At 39.7% G+C, this 22,909-nt stretch overlaps 1 protein-coding gene across 7 annotated transcripts in view; it reads right to left on the reverse strand.

The window, feature by feature from the left end:
* The window catches only part of PLEKHA7 (pleckstrin homology domain containing A7), a 157,338-nt gene that overhangs the window by 96,883 nt on the left and 37,546 nt on the right, over window positions 1–22,909 (reverse strand). Inside the window, exon 2 of one of the 7 annotated variants that reach the window (XM_060275973.1) lies at window positions 19,856–20,037. The exons of 4 other annotated variants lie outside the window; for them this stretch is intronic. In XM_060275973.1, coding sequence (XP_060131956.1) covers window positions 19,856–19,926 — 71 coding nt within the window. In that variant the 5' untranslated portion in view covers window positions 19,927–20,037. Of the gene's footprint in view, window positions 1–19,855; window positions 22,777–22,909 lie in introns of those variants that run through there. 2 more of the 7 variants (XM_060275968.1, XM_035120167.2) reach the window with 2 other exon arrangements.

Here is a 22,909-nt window from a genome sequence, read left to right on the forward strand (position 1 = left end):
CCCTAAGCACAAACCTAATTTTCCATGTTATCACATTATGGGGTTGTCGGTTTAAACACTCTATGCCTACTCATGCTCAAAAGCTTTGTTGTGCTCATGCTGGTGGCAAACAGGTACCAGTATTTGTTGGGGTTTTATATAAGGAATTGAGGAAGCCCCCACCCTGAAATATATGTATTAAGTAATGATTGTTAAGACCCATGCGAGATGGTGGAAGCTGAAAACTGTTTTTGTGAGGTTCTGAATATTTTACAGGAACCAGCTGTGGGTGCAAGTGTAGGAAGTTAATTAAAACTCAGCTTGATGGGTTAAGTTTTCCAAAGGTAGTATTCTTGTTAGAGCTACAGAGTAGTGCCTTTGTCTATCATAAGGAGCTAATCAAAAGGAATGAAGCAAACGGAACTCCCTGAGGTTTCTTCACTCTCCTTACTTCAGAGACCTGAAGGAAGTCTTCCTTCTTTCTCTTGAAAGAATAATAATTTTGGGAAGTTAAATTTTCAAAGGAAAAAGTTGCTGTTTCTGGGGAGATAGAAGCAGTTGTTGAAAGCCACAAAAATGCTTTCCAGAACGGAAAATTCACAGTACTGTATGAAAGTTGCAGCATGGCTGTTGTTGTTTAGTTATTTAGTTGTGTCTGACTCTTCGTGACCTCATGGACCAGAGCTCGCCAGGCACTCCTGTCTTCTACTGCCTCCCGCAGCTTGGTCAAACTCATGTTCATAGCTTTGAGAACACTGTCCAACCATCTCGTCCTCTGTCGTCCCCTTCTCCTTCTTCAATGTTTTAGTGACTGCTTAAATCTCTCTCTCTCTCTCTCTCTCTCTCTCTCTCTCTCTCTCTCTCTCTCTCTCTCTCTCTCTCTCTGTGTGTGTGTGTGTGTGGATGGATGAATGAATGAATGAATGAATAAATAAAACAGTTAAAAAATGGAGGCTAATAACTTGAAGATGGTTGAGCTCAGTAGTATGGCCAGTTTTTGATTACCTTCTCTCTGTGAATGTGAGTATTGCTGCCTAGTTTCAGGCTCTCAGTGAATCATTTCTGGCTCTATAGTCTCCTCTTGTGATGTTTTTGTCTTTTGCTTTTTGCCTTTCAGATGGTGCCCATTGCTTCTGTTGCAACCAACAACCTAAAATAGGGCAGGCTCTACCGCCGCAGAAGTGTTATCAGTACTGGAATTTCCAGTAGCATATTAATGTTATTAATAGTCTTAGGATAGTATTTTGAGGGGTGTGGGGATATTAAGATGAACAACTTGCTTTCAAATACTTGCCCAAGTTGGGTTACCGTTTGACATATTTCGTGATGGATATCACTCCAGTTGATGTCATAAAAGAAGATATACAAAACAGTAATTGTAAGATTATATATTTATTAGTATAAAGCAGATGAACCTGGCATTGACAGACCCTTATCAAACTGGCAGGTGGTTTCTATCAGCACCAATTGGGAATAAATTGTGGTATTTCAAAAGTTATTTATTGAGCATACTTTGCACTGTCAGCTATATTATGCCAGTTTTCGTCATCTTCAGTATCAAACAGTGATAGGGAAGCTTGATAATACACCAGACAAACAAATTTAAGCTCAACTATAAATATAGCCCATGAGCTGGAAGGCTTCTGTACTAGTCAGGGGGCAAAAGCTCATCATGTTTTTTTTTTGTGTGAATTCCATATGTTTGGTAGTGGAAAATAGCTGATAGCCTTGCATAACTCTCTGCCTTCTCTGTGTTCTCAACTATAGCCCTAAATTTACTAGAATTATACAATTGTGTCAGGAAGTCTTTATATTAAATGCCTATTAATCTTGATTGGTTTAGTAAGACTATTCAAATTAAGTATACTTAATTAATTATACTCAATTAAGATAGTCAAATGCCTTTCAGATATATTCTTCTGACTGTAATCACTTCTAATAACAGCTTAAGATAAATGTTATAAACATTCTGAACGAAACTAAAGGTAGCCTATCATTTTGACATACTAAAAGTTTTGGTGCATACATATGCATATTCTTAACTCAAGCAGTCTTACATGTTTTCATGAACCTATTAATGTCTGTGTTAAAAATGCAGGAAACTTTGTGAATGCAGAAGAAGATATAAATCACAGCAAGATTAAGGCATGTACAGCCTGGATGGTCTCATATCCTGACAAACTAACTCTTATTTGCAGAAACCACAGTCTCTCATATTCAGATTAAACAGAAAAAGAATTTGTTTTAAACAGTGAACAGATATTTCACATGCAGACAAGCCCTTCTCTTAACAAACCATGCAATTAGTGAGCTGGTTCATAGGAACAGGGAAGAACCTCAGTGAAGCTCCCCCTCTCCTGCACAGCTGGGAAAATAACTTCTTAGTTTGCGTTCAGATTCACTAGCCTATAAATATTTATAATCCAGAAATTATGGATCCAGAATAAAAAATGAAATAAATAGAAGCTGAGATGTTGTGTGAAACTTTACCTAAGAGGCAGAATGGCAATGCTTGTTTGTTTTTCCAATTTGTGAAATAGAAACAGTACAAATGTATATGAAATACAAAGGGTCTTTGTTTCTTTACCTAGATCGTTTTTTAAAAACCATGCATTGATTACAATTTCGTACAGTTTTCAAGTCCCAGATGTGACCAATGGGCAACCAAATGGCACCTGATGCAGATCATGCAACGCTAACAACCATTTCTTATATTGTGTTTGCACCTATCCAACATTGTTGGATTAATGGCCCTTCCAAAAAATTACTTGAGAGCACAAGTGTTGAAAACATAGAGCACTGAACTCTAAACAAAATAAAGTTTCGCTACATAGTCTTTCAAATATATTCTAGAAATATCAAGTAAATTCTACACTTGAAAAAGTTCCTGAACGTTAACACTTCCTAAAAATAACAGATGTTTAAATTCATGTGCACTCTGATCACACTTTAGTAGAAATATTCATCATGTTCACTGAATACAATTAACATAACACAGTTTAATCCTATATATATTTGTAAAATACTCAAACTCAACAATGAGATTAAAGAAAAAAGAAAAGAAAATCCACTATGCACGAGTCATTAGCTATTAATTACATCTTCAATAAGCACCAGAAGGTGGAAAAGTAGATAGAAATCAGTTCTGTTAGAAAGGTGAATGATCTAAATCAGCTTTCCTCTTATATTGGAATACCAGCTAATCCCTGTTTGGACAGTCATATCTCAGTTTATTAAAATGAAGCATCCATTGGACAGCTCAGTTAGTAGAGAATGAGACTTTTAATCTCAGGATTCTGGGTTTGAGCACCACAAAGATTCCAGCATTGCAGGGGGTTGGACTAGATGACCCTCTTGGTCCCTTCCAACTCCACAATTCTATTATTCTAAGCTTTTATTTGTTTATATTTATTTATAAAACCTATTTATATACCACTAATTACAAGACATCTCAAGTTGCTTGTGTACTGAACCCCTTCACTACTGCCTTCAAGCAAGCTGTGATTAAACCAGAAATGCTAACTCAACCATAGCTTCCCACTTCATTCAAGCCAAAAGCCTATGGTTACTAGTTTTGAAACAAGCCAGGAATTTAAACCAGCTTCAGAACTGTGGGGTTTGAGATCCTGGCTTATTCTAAGGCTCATAACCCTGGTTCCCCTGTTGAGATGGATGAGGAAGCATGGCTACATAGAAACTTCCTGTTTAATTGCATCTAATGAGAGGATGAAAAGGACTACATAGGTGGGTAAAAGGCTCATGCATATCTTCACTAAATAAGGGGCTTAAGAATCCAATACATGGTTTCCAAACACAGCTTTTCTCTGCATAGCTTTAAGGTAACTCTGTGAAAAAATAAATTTCTCAATGCTGAGCCCATAAACATTCAGAACAAGAAGATAATGTCCCTCTCCACAGCTGACCTACTAAATATATTTTTTAAAAAAGTTCATATCTTCATGTAGCCATGAATGAATAAATTAGAAAAGACGTGGTTGATTAAAACAAGGAATTGCACTTTACTTGAATAGAATTTTTACAAATTACAAATGATTGTATTAAATTTCATTTTATTTAAGCAGAAAATTATTTCAATGAAATTGATTTTAAGCAATATCTTACATGCCATCTCCGTATCAGAAGGAAGGCTGACAAAAGAAATCCTAATCCTTGAAGAGGCTGCATGGCGTATCAGACTAAGACTGCAGGTTCAAATCCCCACTTGGCAATGAAACTCAGTGGGAGACCCTGGGCCAGTCACTCTTTCTCACAGTTGCTGTTTGATTAAAACCAGTAGGAAAAAGCACTATGCTTCAAGCTCCTCGGAGGAAAGGTAGGATATCAATTTAATAGATCAAATCAAATCCAAGTTAAGATACACATCTAGCATTTTCTTAGCATGGAAAATCCCATAGTTTAAGAGAAAGTTGAGGCTGAATTCCCTTGCGGTTTATGAGTACATAGGATACTGCCTTATACTGAGTCCATCCACTGGTCCATCTAGCTTAGTGTTGATTGACTGGCAGCAGCTCTCCAAGGTTCCACACAGGGATCTTTCCCAGCTATACCTGGAGATACTAGAGACTGAATTTGGGACCTTTTGTCACATGCAAAGCATGTTGTCTATCACAGAGTTATGGACCTAATATCTCAGTAATAGCTCACTAGTTGGGCAAACAATGGCAGGGCGAAAATGACTTAGTGAGTAAACATGGCACATGTAGACAATGGGAATTAAAAGAGCATGCAAGCAGATTGATGACAAAAACAGTGAGGCATAAGCCACATATTGCAAATCATTTCAATATGCATATATCACATTTATAATATTTAGAGAACTGTCCTGTCCACTATCTTCCACTCATACAAATTTGTAGTGTTGCTCAATCTGGCTTTTCTCTAGTCTAAGCAGGCTGGGAGAAACAAAGAGAACTAGCCAATAGCAGGGGCAGCCCATCCCATTTCATCTCCTGCGGGGTTGCGCAGCAGTAGTGCCTTCTGGAGAGATCTAGTGACATCGCACAAAACTCTCATGAGATCTCACCAGATGATGACGATGTGCAACCATGGAGGCAGGGTGGACGGGAGCACCGTCCCATGGGATTCCACAGCCCATGGCAGCTGCCTCAATCCATCTCATAGACCAGCTGCCCTGCCTAATAGTAAAAGCAGCTAAGTGTGTGCAACATTTGAGGAAGAAATGTATTGTATTCTGGAGAGGGTTGCCGAATCATAAATATATAAAAGAATAAACAAACCATGGACTTCCCTCTCCCCAGCCGACTCTCACACCGAAGAAAATCTTATCTCAGTTCAAACTTTTGATCCATGTATCTGATATGTTCTGCAGTATGTTGTGGCAACCCTTTTCCACCATGCACCGGTACTTTAAAGTCAATTAAAAATCCAATTAAACAAAGAACCTCTGCTTCTTAATGGCAGCATAGGAAAGTTTTTGCCAGGCGAAGTGCTTTTGTACTCAGCACCTCCCTGTCTCCCACATTCCATGCCGGAGTGAGAGACAAACTACGAGTGAAGCCCATTCCTCCCATCCCTGGGGGGAATTTGCAAGGATGATTTACCCTCTGTCATCCTTGTTTTTCATTCGCTGACGTGGGGGGCTACCTTCATTAAGGTGGGTGGGACCGGAAGCTGTGATCAACAACTCTAAGTCATGCAAATAATGTTGCTAGGTACGTAGCTCTTTGCTTGGCTTCACAGTTGGCTATCAAAGTTATATATAGTACAAATACACACACGGCCTTTTCTTTTAACTCACGGTGATTGGAAGGTGGAGTTTTCCTGAAACAAGTCTCTGAAAATTGTGGCTGAATCATAACATTCTGATTCTGAGAATTAAAATGTTCTAGAGAAAATTCTTATGACATGGTAAGGAATAGAAAGAGGAAAAGAATACATGGATTGGCAAGATCATTTTGACAAAAGATTACCTAAACAATACTGAAAAGTATGCTAGACCAGATTTGGAATATTAACTGGTGTCAACCTCTCTCTCTAAATTTAAAAAACCAAACATTTATGGTACCACACAAAAGTTATAGAGCTCATTCACCTCATTTACTATCCTCACAGTACTGTTAACAACTAGCCAGGAAAAGAAACTGGATTGGCCTGCTCTTGGGTCTTTAACAGCAGTTTCCTATGCAAAAATCAAGAGAGAAAACATTATCAGCTGCAAATTGCTACAAGTGTTTAAAGACACTGCTAAACTGAACATCAAAAATTGTTTCTCTTAGTTTTATCTTCCTAAGCATGTTAGGAAGCAATTGCATAAAAGTTTAAAATGTTATCATGCTGATCACAGCAAATTAACAACAAAATCTCACATATTTCAGTATGCCAATAAGCAAATTTTAAATGACATTTTAAAGTGCCCATTATACAGAAGTCTGCAATTTTATTCTGCAAACTATTCTCAATGAAGTTTTAATTATTCTCATTAGCACTCACTTTTATACTACCACTCAAATATCACCATGGCAACACAAAAATCTTCTCATGGTCAAAAAGGCAATGGACATTTTGCTTACTGCCATCTATTCTGCAATTTGAATGAAAATGTTTGAACAAAAGTTTGCCAAAAATGAAGAGGCAGTAAATACTAATTAAGATTTGAAAAGTAAAGTTGTACTCTTCCTAATAGTTGTATTCTTTGCAACTTTTAAGAAATTTGTATCTAATACTACTGTGGATGTGATCTGCTGGCTGTTGACATCTGAGGGACAAATTAGACATTGTCCTTATTTACATGCAATGCCAAGCTAAATCATAGCTTAATGCAAGTGAACAAATGTGTGGACTCCCCAAAAGGATACTGTGGCCTCTTTGCTTCTTCCCATTTTGCAGCTGTGCTGCAATGAGCTAAGCCTTCGTTTGGCTTAGCCTGTTGTCCAAACCTTTGGTCTCTGTTTAGCTCTCCCACACAAACCACAAACTGTAAAACATAGGAAAAACCTTGCCTGAAGAGTTAAATCACGATTCTGAGTTTGAACAGCTCACTAAGCCAAACCATGACTTAGCTCATGCAGCACTTTCTAGTGATCTCATCTCATCAACTGGTAGATGGGCTCCTACCTCTCCAATTGAAAAGGGAGGTTTGGCATCTCAGCATTATGTCCAAGGCCACATTGCAGCCATGTCAGCCAGATGACAACTACTGTAACATGACACAACCCAAATTCTGTGAACTCCAAGGACTGCTGGGATGCTGTTGAGGGTCTATGCAGTAAATCCTATTGCTGTACTAACAATATCTATTGCCACATAAATACAAAATTATATAAATGTGTAAACTTGTGTGTTGTGTTTGTCATAAACCATATTACATCTTCTAAGGAGGCATCTGTTTGAAGTTTGAAACTAAACAACCATGAAACTAGTTCCATGAGTCCAAGGTGGTTTTAGACCTCACTGTCAGCATCCAGCCCCATCCTGCATGCGGTTTGGTTGTTCAGTAAAAAAAAGAAAGCCATATCTCACAGATAAATATGCAGTGTCAGTCAGTAACAGGCTCTTTGTCTTGCCATGTTCAGCAAGTCAAGTGGAATAAAAGACTTGTTACATGCAGTCATCATTTGAACCAGACAAAATAATCAATTCCTGGATGTCCTCCACACATTTTTGTAAACTTTTATTTGGAGCTCTATCAGATCTCCAATGTGATGGAGTTTGAATTGTGCAAATACAATTTATGGGGAGCCTACCAGTTATTGTGTATTGCCCATAATGACAGCATACATTACTTTATGGTAAATCATATTCACCCCAGCACTGTCCTCATGCCAATCACTAACTGAGACGAATATTGCTGCATTTTGGAAGTTGCATACTGATGCAAAAATTTCATATTTTCTCTGGATGTAGTTGCATACTGTGAGGAATGCTCCACTCTTCTTAAAAGTAGCTTGTTTGCTCATTCCTCTGCAATAAATATTTATTTTTCACTGGATGTTACAGCTGACTAATGAATGTTTTTAAAATGCAGGACACTCTGTATATGGTGTTGTTATCTGTCAGTCAGCTTTTTGAAAGAGCAGAAAAATCTCAGCTCTGAACTGAAAATTGGTGAAAGTTAGGATCTATTAATACCCGCTAAGAGTAATTTTCTCTTTTTACATGGCAGGTAAAAACCACTTCCTCCTGTGGCTGCACTTTGTCAGGTTGCTGCCTTCCATTAAGAAACTGTAAAAAAGACAGGTTTGATAACTTGAAAGCAGGACTTCTAAGGCTAAACATGTACGTATTCTGCCCATAGACAACTGATCCACGCACAAAACTGTTCTTCATATTTGATCTGATCCTTCTTCCCTTTTGTTTAGAATTTCACTTAACAGTTCTCACTTTTTGAATCCATGAAGGGGTGGGGAGTATGTTCTGACATGTCCAGAAACAGAGGAAACTGATATATCCTTCATTAATGTAGAATATGACCAGGTCTCATGGCTTGTTTCTCAGGTACTGTCACCAAAGGGGACACAGGTGTATCAGAAATGCAGGTGTCTTATTAACAAAGCAAGGGGGTGGGAAGCCTTCACCAATTCATGCTGTTGGATATTTCAACACAAAACCAAAGCAAAAAACTATGATGATAAACAATGAAAAATATATTAATACTTAAACAACACTGAAGATAAATGCTACAAAATACAAATGCAATAGCCTGACTTATATGCTCAATAGTGCAAAACACTACTAACAAATACCAGTCTGCAGTGCAATAAATCACATAAGATTCATTAAATGTTCCAGATAGATGTAAAATTGGTGTACTGTAATATTCTGCTTCAAGTTGAATTCCAAGTAGAAAGATGCACTGAGTAGTCATTGAAGCAAAAATGTTGCTAGTGTCAATACCACTTCAAAGTGAAGACTACTGAAAACATACCACAATGCAGAAGGCTAGAGCTGCTCTGCACAAGGATTGCATTAGATATCTGTATAATAAAAAACTTTTATTTCTTAAGCTCTTGTTCTGCATTCCTTAACAACACCAGCTTTGAATGGATATGGCCCAGTATTTACATGCTACTCAAAATTTAAGCCATTAAAAATGTTCAAAAATGATAAAATGAATCTTCAAGAATAAACTGTTTTCACCCTTTGTAACTCTGTTTCACCAGTTGTTTCACCAGTATCTGAAGCATTATTGTGAGAATAATTAGCAAATACAGAATTTACATTTTATCAATGTCCTTTAATATTTGGAAAGATAACATGAAAGAACAAGAAGTAAGTTATATTCTAGGTCTATATCATATGTGTCAGGGGACCTTCCTACAGGGAACCTCCCCCCCCCATCCTGCTGACCAGCACTTCGCCCAGTGAGAGCAGCAGCAGTAGGTCAGGTGGGAGGAATGAGGAAGTTAGCGGGATGGAGGAGGCAAGGCTCCCTAGGATTTCACTACAAGTATCAATTTCGACAGTGATAGAAAATATTCTATTTTATACAAAATGTTGCTCAGTTACCTTAACCAACATATTATGACTTTTTAACAATATGGTATATTAATCATTTAGACACTGACCATTGTAAACTAAACAATATTAGAAAAAAGAGTTGATTTTATTATAGGTAGGTAGCCATGTTGGTCTGAATCGAAGCAAAATAAAAAAATTCCTTCAGTAGCACCTTAAATACCAACTAAGTTATTTTCTTTTTTGGGTCTGTCTTCCAGCAGGTTCTCTCTAGGTATCAGTCTGGCTCTGTTGATCTGTTGTTTAACTTCATCAGGTGGATATTTTAGAAGCAAACCTTTTTAGAACTAAAATATCCACCTGATGAAGTTAAACAAAAGATCAACAGAGCCAGACTGATACCTAGAGAGAACCTGCTGCAAGACAGACCCAAAAAAGAAAATAACAGAACACCACTAGTCATCACATACAGCTCCCAAGTTAAAACAGTACAACGCATCATCAGAGATCTACAGCCTCTCCTGAACAATGACAGCTCCCTTTCTCAAGCTCTGGGAGGAAGACCTTTCATTGCCTACAGACAGCCACCCAATCTTAAACAACTCCTCACCCACAATAATACAACCACCAGACTTAACATGGACACTGGTACCAGAGCCTGCAATAAACCCAGATGCCAACTTTGCTGAAACATACACCCGGACAACATCATTACTGGCCCCAACAACATCCAACATACCATCTCAGGACTATTCAACTGCTCATCTTCTAACATTGTGTATGCCATCAAACGCCAACAGTGCCCTTCAGCTCTCTATATTGGACAAACAGGCCAAACCCTATGCCAAAGGATAAATGGACATAAATCTGACATCAGGAACCACAAGACAGAGAAACCAGTAGGAGAACACTTCAATCTCCCAGGACATTCTATACAAGATCTCAAAGCAGCTGTTCTATTACAGAAAATTTTCAGGAACAGACTGGAAAGAGAAGTTGCTGAATTGGAACTCATTACCAAGTTTAAAACCATGGAGCCACCTGGGATGAACAAAGACATTATATTCTTATCTCATTATGCATGATCAAGCTTTCTTTAGCGCCTCAGCCCTTGCTTTTTCCCCGCAGGACCAATTGCAGTCATCAGCAGTCGTTAACAGCCATCTACAGGTTTACCACTCCCATCAGCCCATCACCCATTCCCACCCACCACCCACCCTCTGTATATACATAAGGGACTGACTTCTGTTTCAAGTGTATCTGAAGAAGTGTGCACGCACACGAAAGCTCATACCAAAAGAAAAACTTAGTTGGTCTTTAAGGTGCTACTGAAGGAATGTTTTTATTTTGATTTTATTATGTCATCCTCAAAATATTAGCAAACCCCAGAATTCACCAAATTTGCCAAAAGTCTCTAGGTTAATTAATATTAATTCGTTAATATCACATTGCTTTTAAAAAAAAGCATCACTATTTCTCACACTACAATACGACTGGAATTTACTTGATCATTTGATGGCTGTAACTGTGATTAATGTAGTTAGCCAGAACTGATACTTTTAAAATCCTCTATTAAGTGTTTAGCCAACTTTGCTTAAACCATACCTGTGAAAGTTATTTACAAAGCCAAATGCAGTTTGGTCTGATAGGTGCTTGCTAATTCCTCATCCCACCGTAATTTTGTAAAACCAGGTGTATTGAGTCTCTGGTGACTTAGTGCACTATGTGTGGCTTGATGGGTCACAAGTAAGGTCAGGTTGGCTGCAATGTTTCAAGTTCAAATACACACACACACACACACACACACACACACACACACACACACACACATGGAGTTCTGTAGGCACAACAATAGTCCCAAGCAGCCCCAAAGGAGGCTTTATATTTCCACCGACCCCCATTCTCTCCTGTTCTCATTGTCACTCCACTTTGTGTTCAGCTGTTTGCCTGCTGATCTGAGTGCTGAAAAGCATATATCGTAGAGTGGGAAGAGGAAGAGGGAAAGAGATGGTCGTTTAACTTCCAATTTCTGACAAAGCAATGGGGGCTTCATGGATAAACCTGGGCAAGCCCTCGAGGTTGCTATTGCGCTTGCAGGTGTGCCATATATGGGACAGCGGGGTAGGGAGAAAGCTTCATTAAAATTTCTCTAGAGCCAGTTTCATACTTTGTAACTGCAGAACCTAGCCTTTCAATACTTTCAGGACTTAGGGACTTTATGTAGATTTTGTTAGGCTTAAACAGGTCTCCTCCAAGAAACTGTGGTGCCTAAGGTAGAATAACTAATGGAGACCCCATTCCAGGCAGCAAAAATGAATCCAGCAAGTTATAACTTGTCCTTTAATGGAACTTTACTTAAATGCAGGGCTGAGCCAGGGATTAAGTGGGAGTATCAGAAACTATATATGGTATGGAAATCAGTGATTGTTCTATCTACTCAAGAAAATGATAGAGCTTGAACAGTTATGGGCCTCTGAGACCCAAAGACCATAAAACAGAGTAGGAATTAAGGTTAAGAAATTTGAGATATTTCTGTTCAATGAACTATCAGTGTTGAAAACTTATTTATTTCTTAGTTCCTTAAGTCCACAACAACAAATTCAATATATCACTAATAAACAGATATCACTAATAAACAGAGTAATACATCTGATTTTTTAAAGTCAGCATTTGGTATTTCTATGCATGAAGCAAAGGAAGCGAATATTCAGATTTCTTTTCTTTTTTTCTTGCACAAGATTTCAGTGGGTACGTACAGCAAACAGGGGGTACCATATATTTTAAAGAAATGTTTTGACTAACTGTTCTGGAATTATTGTAGTAACTGTAACTAAGATTTTTAGTAAGCAAATATGCAATAAAATATAGTTTTATAGCTCCTTCTATTAAAAGAGTGTTTGATGTGTGCTGCCCCACATTAAGTTCATGGAGGAAAAAATATATCCATAATGTTAGTTAATTAATCATGGGAGTGTAGAGCACCACCCTCTATAGCAGTACTGCTTTGCTTTATATTAATCTTCTTTATTTTTATTGAAGAGGAGTGTGAATAGAAGGCATTAAGTTCAGTGTTCCTTCTTTCCAAACCCCATTTTGCCTTCTACTATGATTTATAATAAAACACTGCATTTCTCAGCTGCATTAATCATAACTGTATTCTCACAGTAAGTTTCAGCTTGCACAGTATTTAGAACTGTAGCCAGGAGAAAGCCAAAAGGACAATATATAAGCAGAAACAAATCAAAATTCAACTCTACCAATATACCAAACAACTTGCAACTTCGTGATTATTCTTTTAATGAAAGAGGAATGATGATATTGTGTGAATTCCTGAAGTTGGCATTACATTGCTCCATTAATGTTCCCCAAGTGGAGGACAGGGAGGTGGTTTGGAGTGAAGATTGAGGATTTCTACAAGTGGTTAAATCGCTCTCCCCCTTTTACAGGTTTTGTACTCTTGCACTCTTGAGGACAATATTTTCCTGAAAAGTAGACTATTTCAAATATTATTCCTAACATTACCCCCAACTGAGGAAGATGGGAAGATCGTGAGCTCTTCTGTGATGGAACAGAAATGGTATTCTGTATTGAAATGAGTTATATTTTTGTTTTGCTGTGTTATTATGAAATTGATACCATGTCATTGTTTTGCTTTTTTATTATGAGATCGTTTTTGTAGTGTTTGTTTGAAATGCACTACTGTCTCTTTGTCATAAGCCGCTTTTTGTGAGAAAGTGGCATACAAATAAAATGAATGAATGTCCAAGTGCAGATTTGGACTCCCAGGTCCTAGTCTGACACTCTAAAGCACCACACCACACTGGTTCACATAATTATCATGTGATTTCTGTAATACAATGTGAAAATTCATGCTCCAGTTGGAGAGCCACTGTTGTAATCATCCCATAGTTTAAGAACTACTGTTGAAATTTCAAACTCTGATTCAACTGACTGAACTGCACAGTAATCCAGATCTCTCATGCTCTTTGATTTACAAATGACTAACAAAATAAACTGGAGGTCTATCCAACATGCTGAAGCCTCAAAATGCTCCTCTACTATTACTTTGCCTTTGAAGAGAATGTTCAAGTATTATTCCCTTCAAGCAAAATGAGTCTACTGTTTATTTTAAAGTACATTCCTGCTTAGCAAGTTATTTTTATAATATGCAACTGTTAACTGTGTTGTTTATTCTGTGAAGCCCAAATAAGTGCTGACATTTTAACTGTCTGCCAAAAACGTTTCTCAAAATCAATTTTCTGATTAGCCAGTAAAGTAATTATATCATATTTTATACCCTTTCATTAAATTACTTCTGTATGCAAAGCTTCAGCAGTGGATAAACTAGACTGTGCCATCTTCTTGCATTTTGATTTTATCGTATTTAATCCACTGTATGCACACTCATATACAGGAAGGAATTATTCTGTCTGCATTAAAAGCACAGAGAACAAATCCATGTTCTAACCAGTAAAAAACTGCATGTTTCTAGGTTTATTGAATTAAAAAACAGCTTTATCTGGTGGCCGAATGTTCCTCTATTTATGTTTAATATTACACTTTACATTCCCTACATATTCCCTATACAATCCATATATTCCTATGAATTCTTTATTTAAAATACTAGTGAAATGCCTGTCATGAGGACATGTGGGAAATGATATATATTGCACAGATGGATAGCACTGTCAGTGGGGTCAATAAAGGCTGATGAGCCTCCCTCTGTCAGAAGCAGAAAGGCACAACTCCCAGATTTACTTCTGTTCTAGCTTCTGCTGAGAATAGCAGAAAAAGGAACTATGACAGAACCAAAAGTCAGAAAGTGAACAGGTCACAGTCTACTGAACACAGAAAGAATATAACTTATTTTCCATCTAAATATGTCAGTGTCAAACAAGGGAATTTCTCTTTGCATGAAACAGGTCTACTATCCTCAACTATGGAATGACTTCACTCTTGAAAAACCATGTTTAAAATGTCTCATTCATCTTAACATATTCCAACACAATGCATGAAAAATCATGCCAATTATACAATCTTTCAAAATTCTAGGGTGTTTTTCCTAAGTTCTGCATTGTGATGATGTTTTTACTATCTTCTCACATGCCAGCCTGGTTATTTTACTGAAGGGTGACCCAAAAATATTTTTCTCTCTTCTCCCACAACTGATACTGAACATTATGTGACAACTAAGTATGCACAGACCTCACTGAGGTATTTTTGAGATATTTTTGCCTTCAAGCATTCTTTTCTTCAAGCTTTCCTCCCTGACTATCACATTTTCATACAGATTCAAATGTGCATTTGCAAAGTTCTATGTATTACTCTAGTTGCACATTACTGGTCTTGAAATTAGTTTCTTGTCTTTATCTATCATATATACCTGTTATCAAAAGGGACACAGGTGGCGCTGTGGTTAAACCACTGAGCCTAGGGCTTGCTGATCAGAAGGTCGGCAGTTCAAATCCCCGTGACGGAGTGAGCCCCCATTGCTCTGTCCCAGCTCCTGCCAACCTAGCAGTTTGAAAGCATGCCAGTCCAAGTAGATAAATAGGTACCACTGCAGCGGGAAGGTAAACTGTGTTTTCCATGTGCTCTGGCTTCCATCACAGTGTTCCGTTGTGCCAGAAGCGGTTTAGTCATGCTGGCCACATGACCCGGAAAGCTGTCTGTGGACAAACGCCAGCTCCTTCGGCCTGAAAGCGAGATGAGCGCTGCAACCCCATAGTCGCCTTTGACTGGATGTAACTGTCCAGGATCCTTTAGCTTTTTACCTTTACTTGTTATCAATGAAAAGGTGAGTTGTTATTTATAAGCCTGTATTAGAACAAGGGAAAAAATAATGTGACAAGTTTGCCAGGTCCAGAAGGTGGCAGCATCACAATGGGCGTATTCATTTGAAATGCTCTCCCTAGGGAGGCTCCCTTGACTCCATCGTTACATATCTTTAGACACCAGGCAAAAATGCCCTTTTAGTCAGACCCTTTTAACTTTCTATGGCCTTTTTTGTGTGGGTGAAATGTTTTAATGTAGTTTAATATATATATAAAGAGAGAATTATCTTTTTAATGCTTTTTAATGTGTGTAAATGTTCATTGTTTGCTTAAAATACTGCAAGTTGCTTTGAGTTGATGTGGCAAAAAAGCTACCAATAAATTTAAGAAATAAATAATATTCCTCTGTCTGGAATAAAGACTATCGATTACATATTTCAATGAAAAATCCCAAACTATGTAAGGAAAGCTATTTATATATACAATTACTGTGATTCTATTTTCTTTATATTTCCTATTTGCATTTATTTTACTTTTTTGTAACCAAGTTGGTATGAGCAGCAAATGCTACATGGAACAACAGACAACCCTAAAATGTATGTCCCAAAATGAACAGTGCCATAAAAGTCTTAAACCCAACCCCCCAAATTAGGCAACTCCTCAATCACATAATTCATCTCAATAAAGCACCAAAAGTAATCCCCAATAATGACAAAACTAAGAAACCTGAATGCAATCAGTAATTAGGAGGCAGAAAACTTGACAAGGATTCAGTGTGGATTCCGCTAAAATTAAAAGGGAGCACAGGGAGACTTAGCAAATGTGTTAAGGCAGCCTGCCTCCACTCCCATTTGAGACACCAAAAGCACAAACAGAAGCAGGAAGTGCTGTCTTAAAGCCCTCTGAAGAAAGTCTTCACAGCAGCCTCACTCAACACTGATCATTAAAAATTAAAACACTATTTGAAGTACCGGTAGCTACCCACTATGCAGCTTTAAGACAGTGAAGAGACTGTCTTCAAGTGGAATGGGGGGATAACTTCTTTTCAGAACCCTAGGGATAACTCTGTGGCCCCCAGTTGGGAACCACTGGTATAATCCATTACATAGTTTTGTGTGCTTCAGTCCCAAATACCTAAGCTCAGTGTTATTTTTCTAGGAAGAGGTGTCAGAACTCAGAATGAACACCTCCCTTGTTCTCTTACAATGCTCAACGGCGCCCACTTGAGAGGTTCCGGCAAGTTCTGGCTGAAAAAAAGCCTGCCTACGATACTTCCAGACAACCAGACTAGGGAAGATAATCACAGTGTTCTTCTCATTCTGGAGAAATCATTCATTCTAAAAATTTTGCATAAAATGGGAATTGTGCACAGACAAGACATGAAGACCCATAATGTTGTTTATTGTATGTTGTATCCAACCAAGTTATACCATAAAATTAATGTATCTAATCTAGTCATGTCTATTAATTTCAATTAGACTTTTCTGAGAATTACTAACATTGGATACAAACCTGTGCTTTTAAAATACACAACTGAATGCTACTAGTTAGCTTCTTTCATAGAAACTATGTTCTGAAATTTCGGATGTAAATAATTGTGGTGGATAAATAACTAAAATTTAAGTCAGTCAAACTTCACTGATTAACATACAGAACTGCAGAAAGCTTAGTAGCTATGAGCCGATGAGTGAGACATGACTTCCAGTCTCCAAATGGATGACCCCATCCTGCATCAAAACCCTTTAGTTGTTGTTTATACTGCTCCTGAGTCCACACATCCAAAATGTGCTCAGAGCTGCTGAGCTGCACACCCAGGGCAAGCAGTCTCCAAAAGAATGAAGGCAGGGACATCTCAAAAGCAGGCAGCCAGATCACGCACAGGCTGTGGCACCCAGGAGCTCAGAATGGCCCCTCACTGGCCTGATCTGTCTGTGCCCCTACTAACTACCCTCCCTGCATCTGGATGGCTGTTTTATCAGTGGGCAGGTGGCAGCACCCCTTTTAGATGGGAGCAAAATGTAATTTCTAGCTGCAGTGGCTGTCCACCTTCAGGTATAGGAACCTGATCCCCAACTCCCATAAGCATCTGCCATTAGTGTGGCCAATGTCCAGGAATGATGGCAGTAGAGGTCCAACATCATGTGGAGAGCTCAAAGTCCCCCACCCTTTTCTAAGTGGTGCCTCAATTCAGGGGCGTAGCCAGGATCAAAATTAGGGGGGTCAAGGGGCAGGGGCAAGGGGCGGGAGGGGAAGGGCCACAGCGGAAATGTGGGCGGGGCCACGTGGCCTGCGCCTCCCGGGTCTTCCGAGGAGGCGGCCCCAGGCTCCCGCTCCCGGCGCGAAGCTCCAGAGTCGCGCAGGGAATGTGGGCCTGTGGCTGCGCCCTCCGCGCCTCCCAGGTCTTCGGAGGAGGCGGCCCCAGGCTCCCGCTCCCGGCGCGAAGCTCCAGAGTGGCACCGGGAACGCGAGCCTGTGGCTGCGTCCTCCGCGCCTCCCAGGTCTTCAGAGGAGGCGGCCCCAGGCTCCCGCTCCCGGCGCGAAGCTCCAGAGTCGTGCCGGGAACGCGAGCCTGTGGCTGCCTCCTCCGCGCCTCCCAGGTCTTCGGAGGAGGCGGCCCCAGGCTCGCGTTCGGAGCGGGAGCCTGGGGCCGCCTCCTCCGAAGACCTGGGAGGCAAGGAGGACGCAGCCACAGGCTCGCGTTCCCTGTGCAACTCTGGAGCTTCACGCCGGGAGCGGGAGCCTGGGGCTGCCACACTGCTGCGCCCCTCAGCCTTTGCTTCTAGGGGGGCAATTGCCCCCTCCTGCCCCCCTGCCTACGCCCATGCCTCAATTACCAATGTCTCTAGTTCAATCTTATTCCTAACCCACACTGCTAAGCCAGCTGCAGCCTGAATTACCCTACATCCAGAAATTACCTTAGCCCTCCGGAAGCCCACACATGCAGTGTCTAATAGTGGAACACACACACACCACAAACTGATTGCTAAGGCTAATTTGTTCATGAGTGGGCAAAATTCTTATTCAGACATCAATACGTGATCTCACAGCAGTCTCACACTGCTGAGGAAAAGTAAGCAATCTGGTTGGCCACTCAGAACAGGATGTTAGACTAAATAGGCCTTGGTATAATCCAGTAGGACTCTTCTTATGTTCATATGTTAACAATGGAGAAATCCAGGATTTTAGTATACTGAAGCTGCAAATGGGTAGAAGCAAGTACCCTCGCAGACAAATGGCAGCAACAAAGGGCATGTGTTCCTCTCTTTACTATCAATGTACTTCAATAGGTTTCATCACCAGATAATGAGGTGAGTTTTCATGGGTTTCTTATCTCTGTAGACTCAAATGCCAATTACAATCCTTCAATATAGGAAGTGCCTAAGTCCTTCTCAGGCCATTTAGGGCTTTTTATATTTCCAGATAAATACTAGGAAGCCCTGCATTTAATTTTGGGTAGGCCTGCTTTGCGTGCTATGGTCCATGGGGTCACGAAGAGTCGGACACGACTAAACGACTAAACAACAACACAGGCCTGCTTTGCTTCCAAACTAATGGGTAGTTCATCACCTGAGTTTGCTGTTAGAGGCAACACGTTTAACCCACACTCTCTACACAATGCTCCTCATATGCCAAGTAGTGTAAGCTAACCATATTCACCATGATTCCTTCAGGTGATTTAATATTAGTGATCACAACTGCAAACATCCCAAGTCCTATCACCAGGTACATTCTTATGTTTAGAAACATTAATTATTAACTTCCTCTTTTACTCTCTTCCTCAAATGCATTTCAAACGCATGAGTAATTTTACAGAAACTCTGAACTCTAGTTTTCACTTCTTTTTACAACCTTGCACCAGAAAGAGGCAAAGGTTTCAGATACAGACACAGTAAACAAAGACTGCATTCCTTTAAAAAGGTGTGCCAGAAACCAAAGACAGTTAGTGAAAGCTGAGAATGAAACTTGTTTAACTCCTATTTGTTCTTTATTACACTTCAGTCACCAACACAAGGAATGTAATTTAACAGAAATCTTTGAACCTTCGAGCCATGTCACAACATGCCTAGAAAAGTTACATGAGAAACTATTTCTAAAGGCAATATTGATCTCTTGCTTAGCAGAGGAAACCACATACAAAAATGCAGGAATCATTCTTCTTATCAGCATTCACTAATTTCCCCACATGTAAATAATTTGAACATGCCTTACCCTATAGCTTTGAAAGTATAATCAAGTCACCAGAAAACTGATTTACCAGGATCATGTTCTCTGGGACTAAACAGGTTTCTTTTAATAGGAACCTAACAGCACTATAACAAACACATATTTGACACATCATGACAAAACCACCATCCTAATGCACTACAGACACAGTTTTTAAAAATTGAATGATAAACGCTTCACTTTTGCTCCATTCAAAACATTAGGAAGCTTCAAATACCTGATCATGGAAACATCAGCTGCCCGTTTAAAATGCAACATCTTTTTAAAACACTGAATAGAGATTAGCACAGAAAAGCACACCATAATTTTACCATTAAATATTGCCTTTGTTCTCCAGTTCTAAGTCTTTTCAGGCAAATGTTCATACTGCTATTAGTAAGAGAAGCACAACACTGCAGTTTTACAAAACTAAATACATATACTAAATCTAAACATGTACATACCTGCATGACACCTGGAAGAATGGATGTTCTGGCTGAGAAACAGAGTTTGAAAATCCAGCTTTACTCCCCATTGTGTTCGTGTACTAGAATCACATTTCTTTCATATTCCATACGTTAAAACCAGAGTATTAAAACACCCACATCCATCTGTACAGCATCATTCAGCATCGTTCAGCAGCCTACTAAAAAAAGGCAAGAGCACTCTGAGCTGGTCTTAAAATTCTGACCGCATATCTGATTGCTTCCTCAACGGCAAAATTTCCCACTATCAACAGTCTTCTAAATACTATATACCACAAAATTCACAAACATGTGGTAGTATAAGCAAGGAACAAGCATCTTATTCCCAACTGGATATAAAATCTTGTACTGTATTCTTCTTTCAAAGAGAAGGCTTGGAATGCTGTAACGAGAACAACGGAGAGAAAAAGAGCGAGAGACCTGGTATCTTAAACAGCAGCCTGGTTTGGCTGTCAGCCAGCAACCAGCAGAACTTATTGCCAATGCTGCAAATCCCTCCTATCAGCTAATGAAGATCAAGACTGCAGGTGAAACATGATTTTTATCTCTATGACAAGGATTCCCTTGGAAATGCAAAGATATATGACCTTGAATTCTGTAAAGGAAATTAAAAACAGCAACGATTTAAACCAAATGGCACCATTTGTATTATATTATCTACCATAGCTAATGTCTCTGCATATCATAGCAATGCAAGAATTCACTGGGTTGAAGTCTTTAAAAGAACATAGAAGGGTTTAATTAGCTGCTTTTATTTTTAAAAAAATAGTCATAAATTCCTACTGATTTCTATAAGATCACATATAAGCCATTTCAGAGGAAAGTAATCATATCTGGAACTATCAACAGAAAGTATGAACAATAATAAATTCGTCAATTTCAACCTCTTCTGCATTATCCAATGCCAATAAAACTTTAACATCATATACACAACAGTCAAAGACACTACTATGAGCACTTACATTCTGAACTGGCAGCAGGCTAGCAAACTGAAAGCACAGCCATGCTTGAAAATAGTGCTGGATTTAATATGCTAAGGAGGAATGCCATTCTAAAGAATTCCTTACAAGACTGTGAGGTCTATACCACAGTTGTGGGAGGTTTTAAATTAATGCAGATAATTGGTATAGGTGACAGAGGGTGCTGTGCATAGTCAATTGAACAACACTGTATGCGGAAACCCAGGATGTATTGAGTTCTCACACAAAAAAGGGCTTGGCTGAAGACTGCAGGCAAGATGAGTAAAAATTATCATTCCCCACCTTGCTTGGAGCAGTGGGGGGAGGCGTTCTCCCACAATTTGTGACTGCCTGGGATCTTGGGAGTCAACCAGCACCTAGCTAGGCTCCTGAGGGGGCAGAATTCAGAGTGGACCTGGGTGATAACTTCTCCTATCCAGGTCCAGTCAAGGGATGGCTTTAGGCTTTGCTATGGACAGCTGTTGTTTGCTGGTTACAGGCAGGATGTGAATTCTCCTAAAGACAAATTGACTGGTTTTGCCTACTTCATAGCAATGTTGCAACTTTTTGGTAAAGAGGCATTGGATTGGATCCTTAGTTGTGACAGGCTGGAATAGGTCTCTGCTCACTTGGTCAAGGTCATTCTCGGCTGGCACTGGGCACCAGTCAGGCTGGCAAAAATTAATGTGCCCAATCACATCACCCAAAGTCAGGGGTTTAGGAACTTACCCAGGGTTGGGTTTCCTTGGAATGAAGGACAACAGAAACTCTGGTGTCTTTAGGCACAATTTAGTTTATTTACATATATGTACAACCAGTGATGTGCTCTATGGGGAGCTGGCTTCAGGCACAAGGCCCACTGGCAGACCAACTCTGTGTTACAAAGATGTCTGCAAACGTGAAATGAAGTCTAGCAAACTTAACCCTGCCCTGTGGGAATCCCTTGCAGACGACTGCAGTGCCTGGAGACAGAGTGTCAGATTATGCATCCGTAACAACGACCAGAGGAGGGATGACTGCTGAGAGGAGCACAAAGAGAAGAAATGTCATGGTGCATCTGTAGCAGCACAACCAAGCACATTTATCTCCCCCAACTGCAACAAAACATGTCTCTCCTGTATTGGTCTCCACAGCCACAGCAAGCACTGCTACTGTCCACCGCTTTGACTTCATCCCCAAAGGTGCATTGTCTCCAGAGACAGACGGGTGACAACAACATACAACAGGAACCTAAGGACTTCAAAACATTAATACAGTAACAGATCTTGCTTCTCCACTACGTTTCCAGGTGATCCCCAGAGCCCAGCAGAGCAAATGTGTCTCTGTCTCTTCAGCTTCTGCCTGCTTTCTTGCTCAACTGACAAACACTAGCTATTCTCCTTCTAAGTGACAACCAGGTAAGGAGGTTGCCCACCCATTTGCCCAGAGGATACCATCACTTATTAGGACTCATCCACACTTCTGCTTGCCCCATGCCTTGAGCAATTTTGCCTTTGCCCTGCCACTTTCCCCTAGAAAACCCGCTCTTTAGCACTAAATTGGAACAAATGGCAATCTGTGGCAAATCTGGTTGCTGTTTGTTCCAATTCAGTGCTAAACTGTGGATTTTGGGGGGTGGGGGGGACAAAAGGAGGTGCAGGTGAACCCTACGTGGTAGCTCTTGCAGTCCAGGGCATTCTTCATGGTGCTTAACTGCTCGGCCCAACAGCCATTGCCTACACAAAGGGAGTGATTTAGCAAGCTAACCAAGAAACCTTATACCTACTCTGATCCATGATATCATATCAAAATTTTAAAGGTGGTCTGCAGCTCAATTTGCCTGAGGCTGTTATTCAAAACAACCTGGTTAAAGTTACAGGTAGGTAGCCGTGTTGGTCTGAGTCGAAGCAAAATAAAAAAATTCCTTCAGTAGCACCTTAAAGACCAACTAAGTTTATATTTTGGTATGAGCTTTCGTGTGCATGCACACTTCTTCAGATCTTCTGAAGAAGTGTGCATGCACACGAAAGCTCATACCAAAATATAAACTTAGTTGGTCTTTAAGGTGCTACTGAAGGAATTTTTTTTATTTAAC

Source organism: Zootoca vivipara, chromosome 1 (assembly GCF_963506605.1).
Source record: "Zootoca vivipara chromosome 1, rZooViv1.1, whole genome shotgun sequence".
NCBI lineage: Eukaryota > Metazoa > Chordata > Lepidosauria > Squamata > Lacertidae > Zootoca > Zootoca vivipara.